Source organism: Amblyomma americanum, chromosome 4 (assembly GCF_052857255.1).
Source record: "Amblyomma americanum isolate KBUSLIRL-KWMA chromosome 4, ASM5285725v1, whole genome shotgun sequence".
NCBI lineage: Eukaryota > Metazoa > Arthropoda > Arachnida > Ixodida > Ixodidae > Amblyomma > Amblyomma americanum.
The window spans coordinates 121,154,129-121,171,083 of NC_135500.1; the positions used below are offsets into that span (position 1 = coordinate 121,154,129).

General features: G+C 44.9%; 1 protein-coding gene across 2 annotated transcripts in view; it reads left to right on the forward strand.

Annotated features, from left to right (window-relative positions):
• Nucleotides 1–1,930: 1,930 nt before the first annotated feature.
• LOC144128303 (uncharacterized) overlaps nt 1,931–16,955 on the forward strand; it is a 102,432-nt gene continuing 87,407 nt past the window's right edge. For both annotated transcript variants that reach the window (XM_077661619.1, XM_077661620.1), the window contains exons 1-4: nt 1,931–5,124; nt 5,733–5,825; nt 8,761–8,873; nt 11,090–13,451. In XM_077661619.1, the coding sequence (XP_077517745.1) occupies nt 5,085–5,124; nt 5,733–5,825; nt 8,761–8,873; nt 11,090–13,451 (2,608 nt within the window). In that variant the 5' untranslated portion in view covers nt 1,931–5,084. The remainder of the gene's footprint in view (nt 5,125–5,732; nt 5,826–8,760; nt 8,874–11,089; nt 13,452–16,955) is intronic.

Below are 16,955 nucleotides of genomic sequence, written 5' to 3' on the forward strand. Positions count from 1 at the left end.
TTTCTCCATTTCGTGTCAACATTCTTTATATACAGGTATCTGAAAACTTTCCTAGCCCACCGCTTTTCCTCCATCCTTCTCAATCGTTCCTCAAATGCTATCTTACTGCTAGCCTCTCTGCTCTCGAAAGACGCCCATCCCATATCACCCTGTACCCCCTGATTTGGTGTATTGCCATGTGCTCCCAAAGCTAACCTCCCTACTCCCCGTTGCCTAATTTCCAGCCTTGCTTGAACATCTGGCCTCATACACAGGACCGCATTCCCGAAGGTCAGGCTAGGGACCATCACCCCTTTCCAGATCCCTCTTACCACCTCATACCGATTGTATTTCCACAGTGCCCTATTTTTCATGACAGCTGCATTCCTACTAGCTTTATTCATTACATATTTTTCATGCTCTGTCAGATACTCAACACTGTTATTTATCCACACCCCAAGATACTTGTACTCATTCACTACTTTTAGCACTAACTCCTGTATTCTATGCTCGCCGCCCTCTTTCATTAAATATCATGACTGCAGATTTTTCCTTACTATACTTGAAGCCTAATCTATCTCCCTCTGTACTGCATATGTCTAACAACTTCTGCAGGTCTTCCTTGTTGTCAGCCATTATCACTATATCGTCCGCATATATTAGTCCCGGTAATGTCTGTTTAATCAATTCCCCTTGCTTGAAAAAAGATAGGTTGAAGCCTAGTCCGCTCCCCTCTAGCTTGGCCTCCAAACCTTGCAGGTACAACATGAACAACAAAGGGGACAGAGGACATCCTTGTCTAAGCCCCCGCTGTATCTCTACAGGCCCTGATACATTTTTTTCCCATTTTACGAGCACTCTGTTACCTCTATATATATCATTTAAAAGATTAATTACTCCATTTTCCACATCCAATGTGCCCAATATGTCCCACAAATGCTCCTGAGTAACGTTGTCATAGGCTCCCCTAATATCCAGAAATGCTAGCAATAAGGGCCTATGTTCCTTTTCCGCAATTTCTATGCACTGTGTCAATGAAAATAGATTGTCCTCCAACCTCCTTTGTTTCCGGAACCCATTTTGTAGTTCCCCTAGCACCCCCTCGTTCTCCACCCAAGCCTGCAGTCTATCCTTTATAATCTGCATCACCACCCTGTGAACCACAGATGTCACTGTTATGGGGCGATAGTTACTTACGTCTGCTTTGTCCCCCTTTCCCTTATATATCATGTTCATTCTACTTAATCGCCATTCATCGGGGACTTTCTCATCCACTATCATTTTGTTCACTACCTGTATTAATGTTTGCTTGGATTTTGGTCCTAACTTCTTTATCAACATAATCGGGATACCATCTGGTCCTGTTGATGTGCCACTAGGAACCTTCTTCTCTGCCCTTTCCCACTCTCCTTGCTCAAGTGAAGCTATTGCTGTAACCGGTCTATCCTCCTTCGATAAATTATGTACCACGTGCTTTGCTGAAAATTTTTCCGTCATCCTTGTTCCTATGTGTTTTATTGCTTCATCCCCTTCTAGTCGAATACCCTCATCTGTAACAATAAACCTTTGTTCTAGCCTAGTTTTATTACTCATTGCATTTAGATGTTTCCAGAATTTTTGGGCTGCTTTTCTATCCTTTTTATTTACTTTTGATATCCATTGGGCACCCTTTCTTCTAATTTTCTCATTAATCAAATAGGATGCGTCCCTTCTACACTTTATGAAGGTATCCCATTTTCTGTCTACTTCGGGTTTTGGTTCCCCCCTCTTCTTGGAATATCTGTGTTCCCTGGATGCTTACTTGCACTTTTCTATTGCCCTCTTGACCTCCTCATCCCACCAACTCTTGGGTTTGCATCTTTTCCCTTTTAGCTTTACTCGCACCTTAGCTAGCTCTAGCTCCGGTAATCGAGTTAATTTGGTATAAGTCCATTCTGTTTCACTATCCTAAAAAATTACTTTCTCGATTTGTTTGGCTGCTACTTCCAATTGCTTTTCTGAGTAAAAATTTCCCCCTGATTGTTCATCTTGCTTCAGTCCTACATTGCTTTTTCTTCTGAAGCTCAACTTGATACGCTTGTGGTCACTACCTAGACTTCTGGAACCATCTTCATCTATGCTCATTACCCCTAATCTGTTATACATCCTCTGTGACATTAGTGCATAATCTATCGTCGAGTGCAGACTCCCCGCCTCCCATGTTATGAGCCCTTCACACTTCTCGGTGCTGTTGCATACAACTAAATCATGCCTGTCACACATGTCCTGCAGCATGCTTCCTGTCGAATCCGTGTACCCATCCAGGTCTTCTATGTGTGCATTCATGTCGCCTAATATAATTATCTCGCCCTGTCTTCCTAGCTCATCAATGTCGCTTGCAATACATTCTAACATTTTCCTGTTTTCCTCTTTGGCATTAACCCCTGTCCACAGGTATACAAAGCCAAGGAGTGTTTGCTTGCCTGCCACTGTTCCTTTTAGCCATAAATGTTCCCTGCATCCCAGTCTAACCCTTTGAAAATTCATACTTTTATGAATGAATGCCCCAATTCCACCTCCCTTTCTGCTGCCCTCTGTTCTATTGCAATATTCCCATGCGTAGTCTGGGTTACAGGGTGGTTGCTCCATGTCTCTAAGATGTGTTTCCACTAAACCATATACCATTAATTCCTCCTGTCTTAACTGTTCTTCTATTTCCTCCCATTTCAGTCTATTCCTGCCACCTTGCATGTTAATGAAACCTATATCTGAATTAACTTGGCCCTGGCGCTTGCGTCTCTTTCTTCCCCTATGGTTCCATTGTACGTTTGATCTTAATTCTTCCTTCTCTACACTGGTTCCTTCAGAGCTCTGGGTCCCCCCAAAAAAGTTGTTGCCTGGCGACCTATCCTACTACCCACCTTCTTGCCAGTGGCACCACCGTAGTGGATGCCATCCTGTGCAAAAGGGTGGGGCCTAACCTCGTACACTTCCCTGTTGACCTCCATCACCTCGTATCTTAGTCGTCGGCTCAATAGCCTAATTACCCGATTAGTCTCCACGACCCTCCTTTCCGTTTCGCGAGCCTGCCTCTGAACCTCTGGGATTGTGCATATGGTCACATGCACACTCTCAGAGGCCTAAGCCTACGCATCCCCACCTCCAACTGCGTCTCAAGATTATGGCTCCTCCCCTGCAGTACATCATTGAGACCAGCATGGATGACCACAAGGTGTTCGCCATCCATGCTGCCCACCACCACCTCCCGGGCTCTGGCCATTGCATCCGCCATGCACTTTCCCGACTGAGCCTCCACCTGCACCCGCCTGTCTGCCTTCAATGCCGTCAGAACGCCTCCCTCAACCCTCGCTACATTCGAGTCCCCGACCACCAGAACTCTCCTGCGCCCCAAAGGTTCGCTTCCTAATTCCATCTGTTGGCCTCCGGATCGCTCTAGTTGACTCTCCTGCCGCTGTACGCTATTGTCGCGAGTTTCCATGCCCGCTTTAACCTTTTTCATTTCGTTCTCATTTTTCTCACTCAATGCTCGCTGCACTACAGCACTGTACGATCGACGAGCCTCGTCCCCCACCTGACACTTCTCCGTACTGGGGTGCCCAGCCGGCCGCGACCTGAGCGCTTCAACCTGTTTTTCTAGCTGGGTCCGCTTTTCCCGCTCTTCTTAAATCTCGCCCACCATTCGCTTCAACAGGGCGGCATTATTCTCCTCCTTTTTAATCAAATCGGCGACCTGAGCTTCCAGCTTGATCTAGTGTTCCTGTATATGCTCCCGCGGGAGCATATACAGGAACACTAGCTTAATCAAGGTAGGAGCGTCCCCTTTGAAACGGGGTAGTGGTAGTTGCCACTATGCGCAGTTTTTTTTTTCCTTTTTGTTTAACTCTGCTGTAAATTGTTAATAAAATTCGCAATTTTCTTTAAAACACGTCATCCTACACTTTAAAACTTATGTCACCTCTCTGTTTTTGTGCCACCAATCTCCAATCGCTTTTTTGCTAATTTCCACCACCGATTTATTTGCATGACTATTGTTATCCCTAAATGCCATAAGGCCTCAGGAAGAGTGACTTTGCCTGCATCGACATCGGGGTGGATACCATCACATTTTAGAATGAGGTGTTCTATTGTTTCTACAGATTTGCCACACACAGCACATGTGTCATCTTCTTCGCTAAATTTCTTTTTGTAGCTGCGCGTTCTAAGACACCCTGACCTAGCTTCAAAGAGGAGGGCACTGCCTCTTGAGTTATCATAAAACGATTCCTTCCTGATGTGCCTTTTCCAGCATCGATATAGTTCTACACTATGCTTCTTTTCCATTGAATATATTCAATTTTTACCTTCGACGTTTTTAACCTGTCGTTTAATGCTCTTTCTTTCTGCCGAACAAAATATGGGAGCGCCCATGACGGCGAAACAAGGAACTAGAGTTGACGCAGCCGTCGCTTTCTGTGTAGTCGATTGTGGTGGCTGGTGGTAACTAGGTAGGTACACCGGTGCTTACGTAAAACGCGAAAGGGAACGGATTCGCGGGCTTTTAAACATCTTCGTGACGGCGCCTGTAGCGGCATACATTAATTTTTGACATGACTGCACCTCTTGTATAGATCAGTACAACGTGTAGGACAACCTCTTAATGACTCTTGAAGTCCAGATGCAAGTTACAGCTTCTCTTCTGCTCTGAACTTCTTGCTCACTGGCCTGTGCCGTTTCGGAGTTTCGTCTGCCGGCGTTGCATCGTCAAGGATCGTAGAAGTGGATGTGGTTGAAAGGCTTGTAGCGTCCACATTTGCGCCTCTTTCTTTGCAAATTTTGCTAGCCTTCCGTACTGTACTTACCAACCTAATGTCTTAGCAAGTGGCGTGTCCGCACTGATCACTGTCCGCTCAGGGCACTTGTGTCGTTTTCTTGACGCGCGGAGGTTGAAGTGAAAAGCGGAACTAAACCTTTGGCGCCGCTTCAAGCGCCAAAAGCGACGGCATTCTTTGTAATGTCATTAAATGTGCACCCACTCGCTCCTCACAAGGCGTCTCACTGCTTTGGAGTTTAGAGTCTAATATATTGCTGCTTACAACGGGAGGGCACAGGAAGAAAAGATTCTCAACATGGCTCAACGCGACGTGCCGACGAACTCCAAGCTGCCAGGTAATTACATGCAAATAGACATGATGCTTTCCGATTCATGGGGAAAGTTTAGAGCTGTGCAATTTTCGCGTTTTGAAGTGGCTCTGTCAACGCAGTTGTGTGAAAGCTGCCAGCTCGCCTGCGCAGAACTAATGTGTTTCTTTTGTCATATTCCTGCGGTTGGTGTTGTCTGCTGCTACTGTCGTACATGGCACGCTAAAAACTGCATGTCCTGCCGTGCCGAAAACCATGATGACAAGCTCGCAAAGAAACGAAAAAACATCTCAGCCGCTCAGAATGGTTACAATCAGTGGCCGCTGTGCTGCAAACACACGCTTAACACGAACGGTGGATTGCGCGTCCTGCGCTCTTGGCGGTGAATCCGAGACCATGCTACACGGTGTGTTTGCGGCAGCTGAGCGTTCGTGATAAGCGTGATGGCGGCGGTACATGCGTCTATCATTGCACACGGTGGAAAATTGAAAATGATATGTAAAGGACTGATATCGGATTAATGTGAAAGTGATGCTGACTCGGGAACAGCAATCATGGGCAAATGTGTGTGCATGCGTGTAGTTTCCTGCCTTTTTTTCTGTTGTTTTTAATTATTTGGCCGTGCTGCATTTCAGGTGAACACTCGGCAGCACCAACAAAAACAGACAATCAGCTGCTTCTCTGGATGAGCTCTGAGAACTGCGCAGTACGGCGCCCGCGACTGACCAGTAAGCTCAACAGATGAAGTTTTATTGAATTACACACGTGTGTTTCCTTGGCTTCATTTCTGTGTGCAAGTGAAGTCCCTACTGGGTGGTACCACGAGAGATCAAACTGGCCAAATATTTCAGATTTTTAATTTTTTCAGTTACTTTATTATGCACACATTATTCGGTAGGCCAATAGTGAATTTCGTAAGGCCTCATAAGGCCGATGCCACTCTTACCCCTGGCCCTGTATCGCCACAGCTAGGTTTAGATGGCTATGCAAAATGATCAGCTGCACTTATAAACTTTATTGCTCATAAAAAGTGGGTAGATGATGCTGAGTGCAAGCCCAGAAATTTGTAGTTTATTGGTCAGGGCATATGAAACCGAAAAAATCCTCCCCAGTGAGTTTGAGAATGGGCAGGCAATATTGACAAGCTGAAGGGACAGAATGGCTGGTAACCACAAAGTGAACAAGGGAGGGAAAGCCTCGGGGTGCTTGCCAGGATGGCTGCTAGTATTTCCCAGGGGCGGATGAATCTAAACCTACTTGTTCGTGCAGCCAATGATCTTGTCAGGTTCTTATTTTTCGGGCAATCTCTGCCGATGCCCATGTGCTTCCCATTTTGCATGTTGTGCACTGTGAAGCATTCAATTTCCGACTCCTCAAGGTTAAGGAGGTCGAAACAGTGTATGAAACACATTACTTGATCTCGGTCTCCTGCTACAAAATGCAAGGGAGATGCTGACAAAGCCATTTTTCTTGCTACAAATCCTGCCTTTAGAGGCTTGTGGTCATTCCAAACACTGTGCTTGGTTTGCGAAGAGATGAACTGCATACTGGGATGTTTGTCTTTCTGTGGCTAGCTTTCCAGAGATGTGCGCTTATTGCTTCTTTGGTGCAATGGGACTAGCTGTCATGCACTGCTAGTAGTCACTACTTGCCTGCTGCAGTGTTACAGGCGGTTGTTTTGGTGGTGGCGTAAGATCACTTACTTGCACACGTTTAGCCTGAACACGGTGTGGGAAAGACTTCTTGCAGGATTTAGTGATGCTTGGCGCAGAACTGACGCAATGCTGATGTGGAGCAGACAAGGGTAGGGACATGATGGTCTCATGGGCATGACATACAGAGGTCATCAGCTCAGATCTCACTTGCAGAATGTAGCTATTTTTTCTTTTACTTTTAATCAATGACATTTCATGCAAAGAGTGGTTGTACTACTAATTTTACATTGATAGTTGGACATATTTAAAGAAAATACATGCAGCTATAAGTTCTTTGGTTTCGGTGAGACGTATTTAAAGAAAATACGCCCAACTATACGTTCCTTGGTATCGGTGACTGTTGGCTTCCTAGAAACTAGTGCTGATGTGTTGAATTGCAAATACTATCAGTGGCTCACCATACTATGCAGTTCTTTGATTTCATGCATGTGTGTACCTCATTGTGATGATATCCCGCATCGTGTGTGACCCTCCATGTCGTGCACAAATATGGGAGCTGCAAGGGCTCACAATGTCCACATTGCCCAGTAAACAGACTTCGGGCTCCCGCATGTCTGTTATCACCCAGATAAACTGCAGTGTTGGCCCTGGTTGTTTGTTTAGGTTTTCCTTTGTTTTTTTATGGTACGTGGTCAAAATCCTGCTGCTTCTAAGTATGCACGCACTCTGTCTTGTGACTGGAGTAAGCTGGACCTGAGAAAATTGCTTATTGTTCTGCGTCTGCAAAATCTGATACAGTGTGAAGTATGGCTGTTCAAATGTTCAGTGCCGTGTACCTTGCCTGCATTGGTTAAGAGTGGGATGTAGGGCTTATAAGGGTCAACATTTGAGCTGTTGTGCCAATTTTGTTGTATTTTACTGGGGTGATGTGCACTTATGCCATTCGAACATAATCGAATCTTCAGTATTGTGTTTTAGTTGGGAAAAAAAGTTAATCTCATCAAGTTGAGGAGTTTAGAAAAATATCATTTTAAAACTGCTTGTAATTTATTTTTATGTTATGACGGAGGTGAGCCTAGAAATGTGCCTCTTATATGATAAGGAGGAAAAGTGCTGTTTCTTAACCATTTTCCTGGAAAATCTCACCACTTGAAAGCAGTCTTTATTTATTTTTTGCACTTATTGCTGTTTAAAACCTTTTTTTCATTCACCATGAAAACCTACAGAGTATGATAAGTACATAATATTGTTTTCCACATAATTCTAGCTTATAGAATGCCTTTGAAGCTAGTTTAGGATATACAGTAAAAAAAATGATAGTGTTCCTAAAGGCACGTGCAGTTTGGTTCAAAGATATGCACTGAGGAAAATAAGTTCAGAGGTTTGACCAGTTGTGCTTTTATTTCCTTTTTCACAAATAAAAGCCCTTGCCACATAGGTAAAACCTTCTTCCATTCCAAGCTGCTCAGTAGTAGTGGCTTGCAGTTTTTGTTATTTTCATGCTTTTGAACTTTGGAGTGGCTTTGTTTGCTCTCAGAAAGTTGCAACAATAAGCTGCACAGTAAAGACATGTGACACATAATGGAATAAAACCAAGGTTTCATGAAGACTAAAAGCTAGAAATCGGTCTTCAAAGGTCATGCGACACATCTCCGCTAAGAGCAGCCTTATTTTCACTTTGCCTGCCAGTCATGATTCGTAGGGCTAATATTACATTGTTCTTGCTTGCGTTGATGTGTTTCTCCTGCAATCTTGACATCAAAGTCACAGTTTTTGCACCATATTGCCACACTGCTAACTCCTATAGTGGCGCCGTATCACGGCTAAACTGTATTACTTGGCAGTTGGCAAGCCTTGAGCCATCTCGGGGCTAGATGTTTTCTCGTCTTCATCTCTCGACAATATCCCAATCCCCCCTTAAGTCTTTTGTTATTCTCTGATTCGTACTTGCCCCTGTACCTGACTTTTGTGGGTAACAAGCCTGCGATTTCTTGTAATGCACTTGCAGATGAAGAGATTTCCAAGCTCTGTGTTGTTTGCACATCCTGTGGAGACCAGCTGAACCATCACAAGAAGAAGAGCCTCTGTATCCATAGGGTTCTGAAAGTAATTTCCTGCAAAGTGAGTTCTTTGGAGTTTCTTCACATGGGGAGGCAAACGGGTGTTCAAATCATTGCCTTGACTGCCACACAGTCCAGGCAATGGCTGCATGGATAGCACTGCTGCAGCATACCTGTCACAGTTCCTTTGTTCTCTGGCTAAGGCCAGATTGTTATAAGTTATCGCTTAGTTTTACAAGCTGTGCACATACGTGCACCATCAATTCAATACAATTAACAGGGAATATGTACTGTATTTGCCTGAATGTAGCTTGATCATGAATGTGACGCAAGGATCACTTTGCAGGCATGAAACAGGAAAAAAATTCCATGAAAATGTAATGCGAACAACTAGGCCGCAGTGTGCTGAAAGTTTAACTGAGGTTTACGAATAAAAGGGCTTCGAAAATTGTCCTTCTTGTTCTTGTGCCTTGTTTTTATAGGAAGTCGAGGCCGCCTTCGAGCCTTAATGAAGTACGGCAGTTGCTGCCACCATTACTGTGTGGTTTCACGTTCAGCTTAAGTTAAGAACAATACAGCGAGCTATGAAAAGAAAAATAATAGGTGTTACATTAAGAGACAAGAAGCGGGCAGAAAAGGTGAGGGAACAAACGTGGGTTAATGACATCCTTGTCGAAATCAAGAGGAAGAAATAGGCTTGGGCTGGGCATGTAATGCGAAGGCAAGATAACTGCTGATCCTTAAGGGTAATGGGGTGGATTCCAAGAGAAGGCAAGCATAGCATGGAAAGCAGAAAGTTAGGTGGGTGGATGCGATTAAGAAGTTTGCGGGGATACGGTGGCCGCAGCTGACAAAGGACAGGGTTAATTGGAGAGACATGGGACAGTCATTTGCCTTGCAGTGGGCGTAGTTAGGCTGATGATGATGATGATTACATTCCAGCTTTGTTTTAGAGTGCAGCTTGTAGGCATCCGTTCTTGTCTTCCGTGTCGTCGGCATTGCTGGTTGTCCAAGTAGCAGAGCAATACGCCACCTGGAAGGTAGCTGCCATTGGAAGATCCCAGGTGGTGGCTAACAACGTAACATGTCACCTCCCAGCCATAAGAGCTGTGCTCATATTTCGCATTACCGGTGCCATCCTAATCGTCTGTCAATTTTTTTTATTTTTCCTGAACGTTGATGTTGACCACTGCAACGCATCAATCAATATCCAAGTAAATACGGTACAGCCTGCCTCTACTGCTGCATAATATTCAGTTTTAATGCGAGAGATTAGTTTTCACTTATAGGTATGGTAAAAAAAAACTTTAGTTTGAGTTAATATGGTAACATATAAAGAAAAACAAAGGCTCAAAAAGGCTAAAAATTGGCTAAAAAAGTATACTTTGGTGCCAGTTGGTCAGGTACACTGCTTGAACAAAGAACATAGCTTTGAGGCAGCATAGAGAAAAGGTGAGGACAGGATGAGCACTTAGTCCTCGCCTTTTCTGTGTGCTGTCACAACACCACGTTCTTCTTTGTTCAGACACATTGGCTAACCTGAACTCCTGCAGCGGCCCTCTGATTATTATTCTACAGAAGCTTACAGAAGGGACCCATTTTTTTTGTATCGCTGTGCGGTGTGCAAGGGGACAATGACTTTTTCTCAAGGCTAGGAACATGAACAAAGTCAAGTTTACGTATGTAGAGGTTCTTTTATCCAACAGGACCATTGATGAATTTCTGATTGCCTTACATGGGACATTGATTAGGCACAGTGTGTTCAGCTTGTGTGTTTAATAGGCTGCTTGTTACCACTTCTGTAGTGTCCTGTTTTATATTTGCCTGCTTCTGTTGTGGGGCAAAACCTAAGGACCGCACCTTGTACCATTGTCTTCTGTGCAACCTTTTCAACTTTATGTCGCTCATATTAATTGGTTGCAACTGCCGAGGTGGCTCAGTGATTATGGTGCTCTGCTGCTGACCCGAAAGACGCGGGCTCGATCCTGGCCGCATTTCGATGGAGGCGACATGCTAGAGGCCCGAGTACTGTACGATCGATGCCAGTGCACTTTAAAGAAGCTCTTGGGGTAGAAATTTCTGAGGCCCTCTACAATGTCCCTCATAGCCTTAGTCGCTTTGGGGCGTTAAGCCCCATAAGCCATAAATCAACCTATTAATTGGTTGTAGTGTGAACAAGTTGATGGTTTGTATCATTTTGACTTTGCTTGCACAAAAAGGGTTTGTGGTGCTTCAGTTTGTTTCCCATTCCCTACAATTTTTTTTTTTTTTTTTCAGCGGTGCTACACCTATTATGGTGATGGCAGTTTCCAGAAAGATGAAAGTGGCATGGACGAGTACTGCAGCTGGTGTGCTGAAGGTGGAAACCTCGTATTGTGTGACACTTGCAGTCGAGTTTTTTGCAAGAAGTGCATTCGTCGCAACATGTCTCGCCGGGAGCTGACCAGGATTGAGTCACTGGATGAGTGGCACTGCTACGTGTGTGACCCGGATCCACTCGTGCCACTGGTCAATTATGCCAACATGATCGTAGACTACAGCCAGGAGCTGCAGAAACAGGCTTCGTCGAGTTCCAGCAGCTCGGGAGTGTCCACGAAGCTGAGAGAGGCCGACGTGAAGAAATTGGCCCTGCAGAAAGTGGCAGAGGTTCAGCGCTCGATTTCTGAGCTAGCTGAAAGTGGAGGTGGTGAAGGGTTCCTGGCAAGCATGAGCAAGTTGCTTCGTGACCACGCTCGCAGCTTATCCCATATAGCACTAAGTGCCGAGGAGTGTCAGAAGCGCCAGCTAAAGTTGAAGAAGCGAGGTGAGAGCAAAGACGTGAAAGAGGACTGCAATGATTCCTCTGCGTCTGTGGACTCTCAGAACAGCAATGCAAAGAGGCAGACCAGGAACAGACGGCTTCTGGTGCTCGATTCAGAGTATTGCCATATTGTTGAATCCGATGAGGATGAGCAGAAAGCAGGACCAAAGCAAAATAAACAGGCTCGGGAAGGAGAAGATGCTGAAGCCGAGTTGAGCACTCGAGAGGCAGATAGTACTGCTAAAGACGTAACGGGCAGCGACAACCAGGAAGTGACGAGAGAACAAGACAAGCAGGCTCGTGGAAAGAACGAGTCAGACTCTGAAGCAGTCACAAATGGTCCAGCAGTCAACCCTACTGATGGAAGCATAACAAAAGAAAATGGCACAGACTTTGAAGATGGAGTAAATGGTTTTGAAGTGAGTAGCGTTGTTGAGAGAATACTGGATGATGGATCTGATGATGATGCCAGCAGTAATATAAGGCGTAGTGCAAGAAAGCTTACCGGTGCTGCCATAGAAAAATGCTTAGAAAATGTGCCCGAAGAAGAGGAAAAGAGGAACGGTACAGAAGTGAGTGCTGCTGTTGAAAAGGCACTGGATGACGGTTCTGGCAATGAGGCTAGGAGTGGCATAAGCAGCCCTGCAAGAAGTGTTGTTGATGCTATTGTAGAGGAAAACTCAGAGGATTTGGAGGCAAGTAAGGAAAAGGGGAAAAGGCACAAACCATCCAAAAACTTGAAGGCTCCACCAGTTCTCAGCCTGGGTGATGAATTTTCACCTTTAGTTGAAACCGGTGAAAGCGAAAACGAGTCGGAGAGCCTCCTTGCAGGCATGTTGGATGTAATGGAAATTGTGCCTGAAACGCCTCCCATGAACGAAGAGCGAGAAAAGTCCGATAACAGCGATCATTCTGAAGGCACCGGAAAAGCCTCGCTTGTAAATGAAACACTTGCCAGGCTTAAAAAGGAGCCAAAGTCTCCTGACGGTGATCAGCTGGAAGGTACTGGAGAAGCATCAGCTCTACATGAAACACCTCTCAGTATTAAAGAGGAACCAGAGGACGTTGATAGCGATCAGGCAGATGGTGTTGGAAAGGCATCAGCTGAAGATCACGAGGGTGCAGCTGATGTAGCACCTGGCTGCAGTACTAGTCATGACACTAGTGGCGATCGTTTGACTGGTGAGTGCCAAACTGATGTGGTACAAGCAAACCGAAGTGGTTCACCCTCTTCTGTTGATGAAGCAAACCGATTGACTGAAAGTATGCCAAGCTCTGAAGAGGGGGAACATGAAAACCTCAAAACACCACAGAAAGGGACTGGTAGCCAGCCGAAGAAACGCAGTCCGTTAAGTAAGAGCACGAAGGCACATCTTGCCCTGATGCGGAGCTTGCGTTACTCTAGTCAGTCGTCGAGTGATGATGAAATGGATGACCCATTGACAAGCACACCTCGTGCCCTGAAGCACAGAACTCCCAGGAAGAGAAGGCGCAAGTCCTCCAGTGCCTCACCAGCACTGTCGGCTGAGGCCGTGGAGAGGTATCTTGAAAAGGCAGCTGAAGAGTACGGGGATCCAATGCTAAAAATGTCTGCACGTGTGGAGTTGGAACGCCTGCCTATTGACCCATCACTGATTGCTGCGGCAACTGCAAAGACTAAACATAGAAAGCCTGCCCTGGGTGACAGTGATGATGAAGAAGATAAGGAGATTGCCAGGCTTCTTGCTCCAGTAAAGATGCCTACCAAGGCAAAGGGCACAAGTGAGTCTGAGGGTGAGGCAAGGACGCAAGGAACTTCAAAAAAACCAAAGAAGAAACTTCATAAAAGTAAAGCAGCAGGTAAGTTCAGCAATCCTTGAGAGCGCAGTTGATATAAGAACTCATGGGGGCTGCAAATTTTTGCTCGATTTATTGAGATTTATGTGTGCTTGTATGCTCAGCCAAAACATGCTTTTTATCATGAATTTTCATACATGATAAGTTTATTCTTGATAACTCTTTTGCTCAATGACCTAATTACATAGCGGGTATCAATAGATATTCGTTGAAATTTTAAAAAATGTGCCTGTTCAGTAAATTAACTCTACATACATCCTTGGCGGAAAAAGAATACCGCAGAGCCCACTTACAGTAAACCTGATGGTTACGCAGTTTGCGCTTATTGCATCCAAATTTCCTAGTATCTTTCCATATTGCAGCCAGAAATTCAAAGCTTAGCAATGTGAGCAGTTATTTCTTTTAAAACATCCATCATACATGTTTGCCGATTCGGAGCAGAAGTGCATGGAGTCAACACGGTACCTCGAAGCACCATGGTAGATAGACCCTGTCACAAAGCTGTCAAAGCTCTTCGCCGGAGTTCATGTGCTCTTTGTCATGACCCATCCTGTCGTGGTTGAAGTATCTTCGACAACAAGTGGTTGTATGTCAGCCTTCTCCTCATTGTCATCACCAGATTCCTGGCAGTCGTCATTGTGTGCTCATACTTAGCGTGCAGTGACTTTATCAGTGCACGACTCTGCAGTGTCGGTGGCATCATACGCACCAACAAAGTTGTCTCAGGCGACATCAGCTCTTGCCAGCTGTGCATCGACATTCTGTGCTGTCTTTACAGAATGACTGTCATCGTTTTGCCATCTCCAGCCTTTTCTTGTTGCAGTCAAAGTAGAACTTGGCATGCAGTCTGTCGTCATGCTAGGCATGATTGCAGCTCTTTTACTCTTGCGATAAAGCAGCTTTGGAAGCCTCCGATCCTCGCCAAGGTTAAGGTACAGTAACAAAGCTAGTGCAGTGTACACGCATCCAGAATGCATCAGCTGCGCTGTTCGTGCACTGCCTTAATGCAGTGGCAGCTTGCTTCAGAAGGTGGGGAGCCAGAAGGGGAGGTGAAAAAAAAAAGCAAATGAAAATTTCCCCAAAATTGGTTTGGGTAAAGGAAAAGGTGCAGTAACTCTCTCACCTCTTAGTGGACATCTCAATCGTACTGTGAGGACAGGGATGAGAAGGCAGTGGGAGAGGAAGAAAGAGGGAAGAGGGTGCTACAGGAGATGCAACACAAACCATGTAAATGGTAAACCATTCTTGCTTCACTGCCAATGGTTGGTCATCAACCGTGTTCAGTAGTTTTGCTTGCCCCTGTCTCACGCCCACCACACTTCCACTTTAGACACTTTGTCCAGCCGGTACACATGCGCGTACTGACTCACTTTTCTGGCTATCTACGCATGCTTGGCCAGCGGTTAACTGCTGTTCCGATTGCGCCTTTTCACTGTGTTTTTTGTGCTGACACGCTCTATCAAGAGGTGGGTTGAGGGAGGGGGGGTTGTCACGGGGTCAGGGAAATGCACTCCCTGGCACAGAGTTTTAGATTGTGGGGCAAGTTTACCATGCCTCCCTGTTCGCTGTAACCATAGTAGTGGTGCGGCCACGGTTGTTCGTTTTATCTGAGATGCACTGCCACTGCCCTAGTAGATGGCCGTAGCATAGCGTTTGTTTGTATAAGCAATTGTTCATTATAACTGTGGCCATTATAAGTGGGCTTGACATCACATGAGCATTTCTAGCAAAATAGAGTATGCTATTACCTACCTCATGGAGACATGTCTGGAGTCCATGGAAAGCAAAAAGCACGAATTAGATCAAGCAGTTCATCCAAACTGGCCCGGAGTGTGAAATAGCAGTCGGAAGTAGCTGTGTTTGTGCTAAGTTTAATGCTGTGACTCAGCTCTTCTGCTGTTTTCACTGTTGACATCCTTACAAACTGTCGTCTGTGTGAATGAAAGATGTAGGGATTAAAAAAATAACTGAAAACACTGTTTGAATGAAACGGCTATAAATACATTGAAGACTTTATGGGCAAGTCAGTATTTTAAAATACGTAAAATTATTCAACAATACAAATGATCAGAGTGCGAAGTAATTGCAAATGAACTATCATTGGAAGAGAAAAATGCGTCATGCTTTTTGCTATGGCTTCATTGGAAAGCAAAGAGGAGTTTGAATTATTTTCCGACTGGCACCTCATTTCTTCCTAACTGATAATTTTTATGTTCCTAAAGGCGCATCATGAGCACTTAGAGTAAACATATGTACCAGGATGTGTAACCCTATTAGCGCATTATAACTTGTTTACTGACCTGCACTGTACATATTTCTGGGTGGAATGCATTGCGCATGCAGTTAGCTCCTATTGAACTTCGGCCATGTCTTTACTTGTTTACTTGTTATGTTGCACTGCACAGGACACTTTTGGTGCATTGTAATGCTAAATTGCCAATTGGAGGCACCGATGGCATAGAGGTAGTGTCTGCCTCGTTTGTAAGAGGACCGGGGTTCGAATGCTGGTGTTGCGCAATTCTCCACTGGATTTTTAAAAAATATAAAAAAAATAACTGCGTGTCGATGGAATTGCATAACCAGGCCTGGGGTGCAGATTGATCTCGGTGACTAGAATCGACAACTCACTCCCTCACCAGAACAGGATGTGGCCACCCTGGTGCAGTACTTGGCCGCAGCTTTCCATGAACAATCCAATTAATTGGAGAGACATGGGAGAGGCCTTTGCCCTGCAGTGGGTGTAGTCAGGCTGATGATGAATGCCATGAGCAAACAAGCTAGGCAGAGAAGAAAAAATGGGAAAGCTTGTCCTGAGCAAAAAGAAAAATAGACGTGTGAGGGGCATAAAATGGGGAGCGGGAGGTTAAAAGCTTTTGAAGCATGTGTATTCCGCGGGCTCTGTCAAAGGTGCATTTAGTGAGCATGTCCTTTCAGTGAGGAATGTCCAGTGTTTATCAGCGCATCTCATTTTTGCCTTTTTTGTCAGTGATGTAGCCTTGAGGTGCCATTCTTTAGAGAGCGTTTTGCAAATAGTATTTCTTCTTATTGTTTTAGGTTTAGCAACAACAACACTGGAAAGCCATTTTTGGCACCTTTCACTATTGGGATCTCTAGCTATGGCATCCATGCTGCAGTGCTATCTGTACTAGGGACATGGGTTCATTTCATAATGCTTCGTGTTGGGCACAGGTGCAGCAGCTGTGCGCAGGATATGCCCTTCAGGCACTAATTATTATCCAAAAGAGGGAAGTTGTTGATGTCATCAGACTTTCCTAAGGAGCCTGCCAGGATTGTACATGGAAAATTTCTATTCTCCCATATGATTAACTATGCAATCATTATCAGCTCCATATCGTGACTCAGTATTGGTTTCAGGATCTCAATTATACTTCTTTCGACTCATTCTTGCCCTAAGCACTCGTTACGTAAACAAATCTAATAGGCAAATTTTTATCATTTTAAGTCACCTATGCTAACAAAACAAAACGAGCACTCATCGAGGCTGTA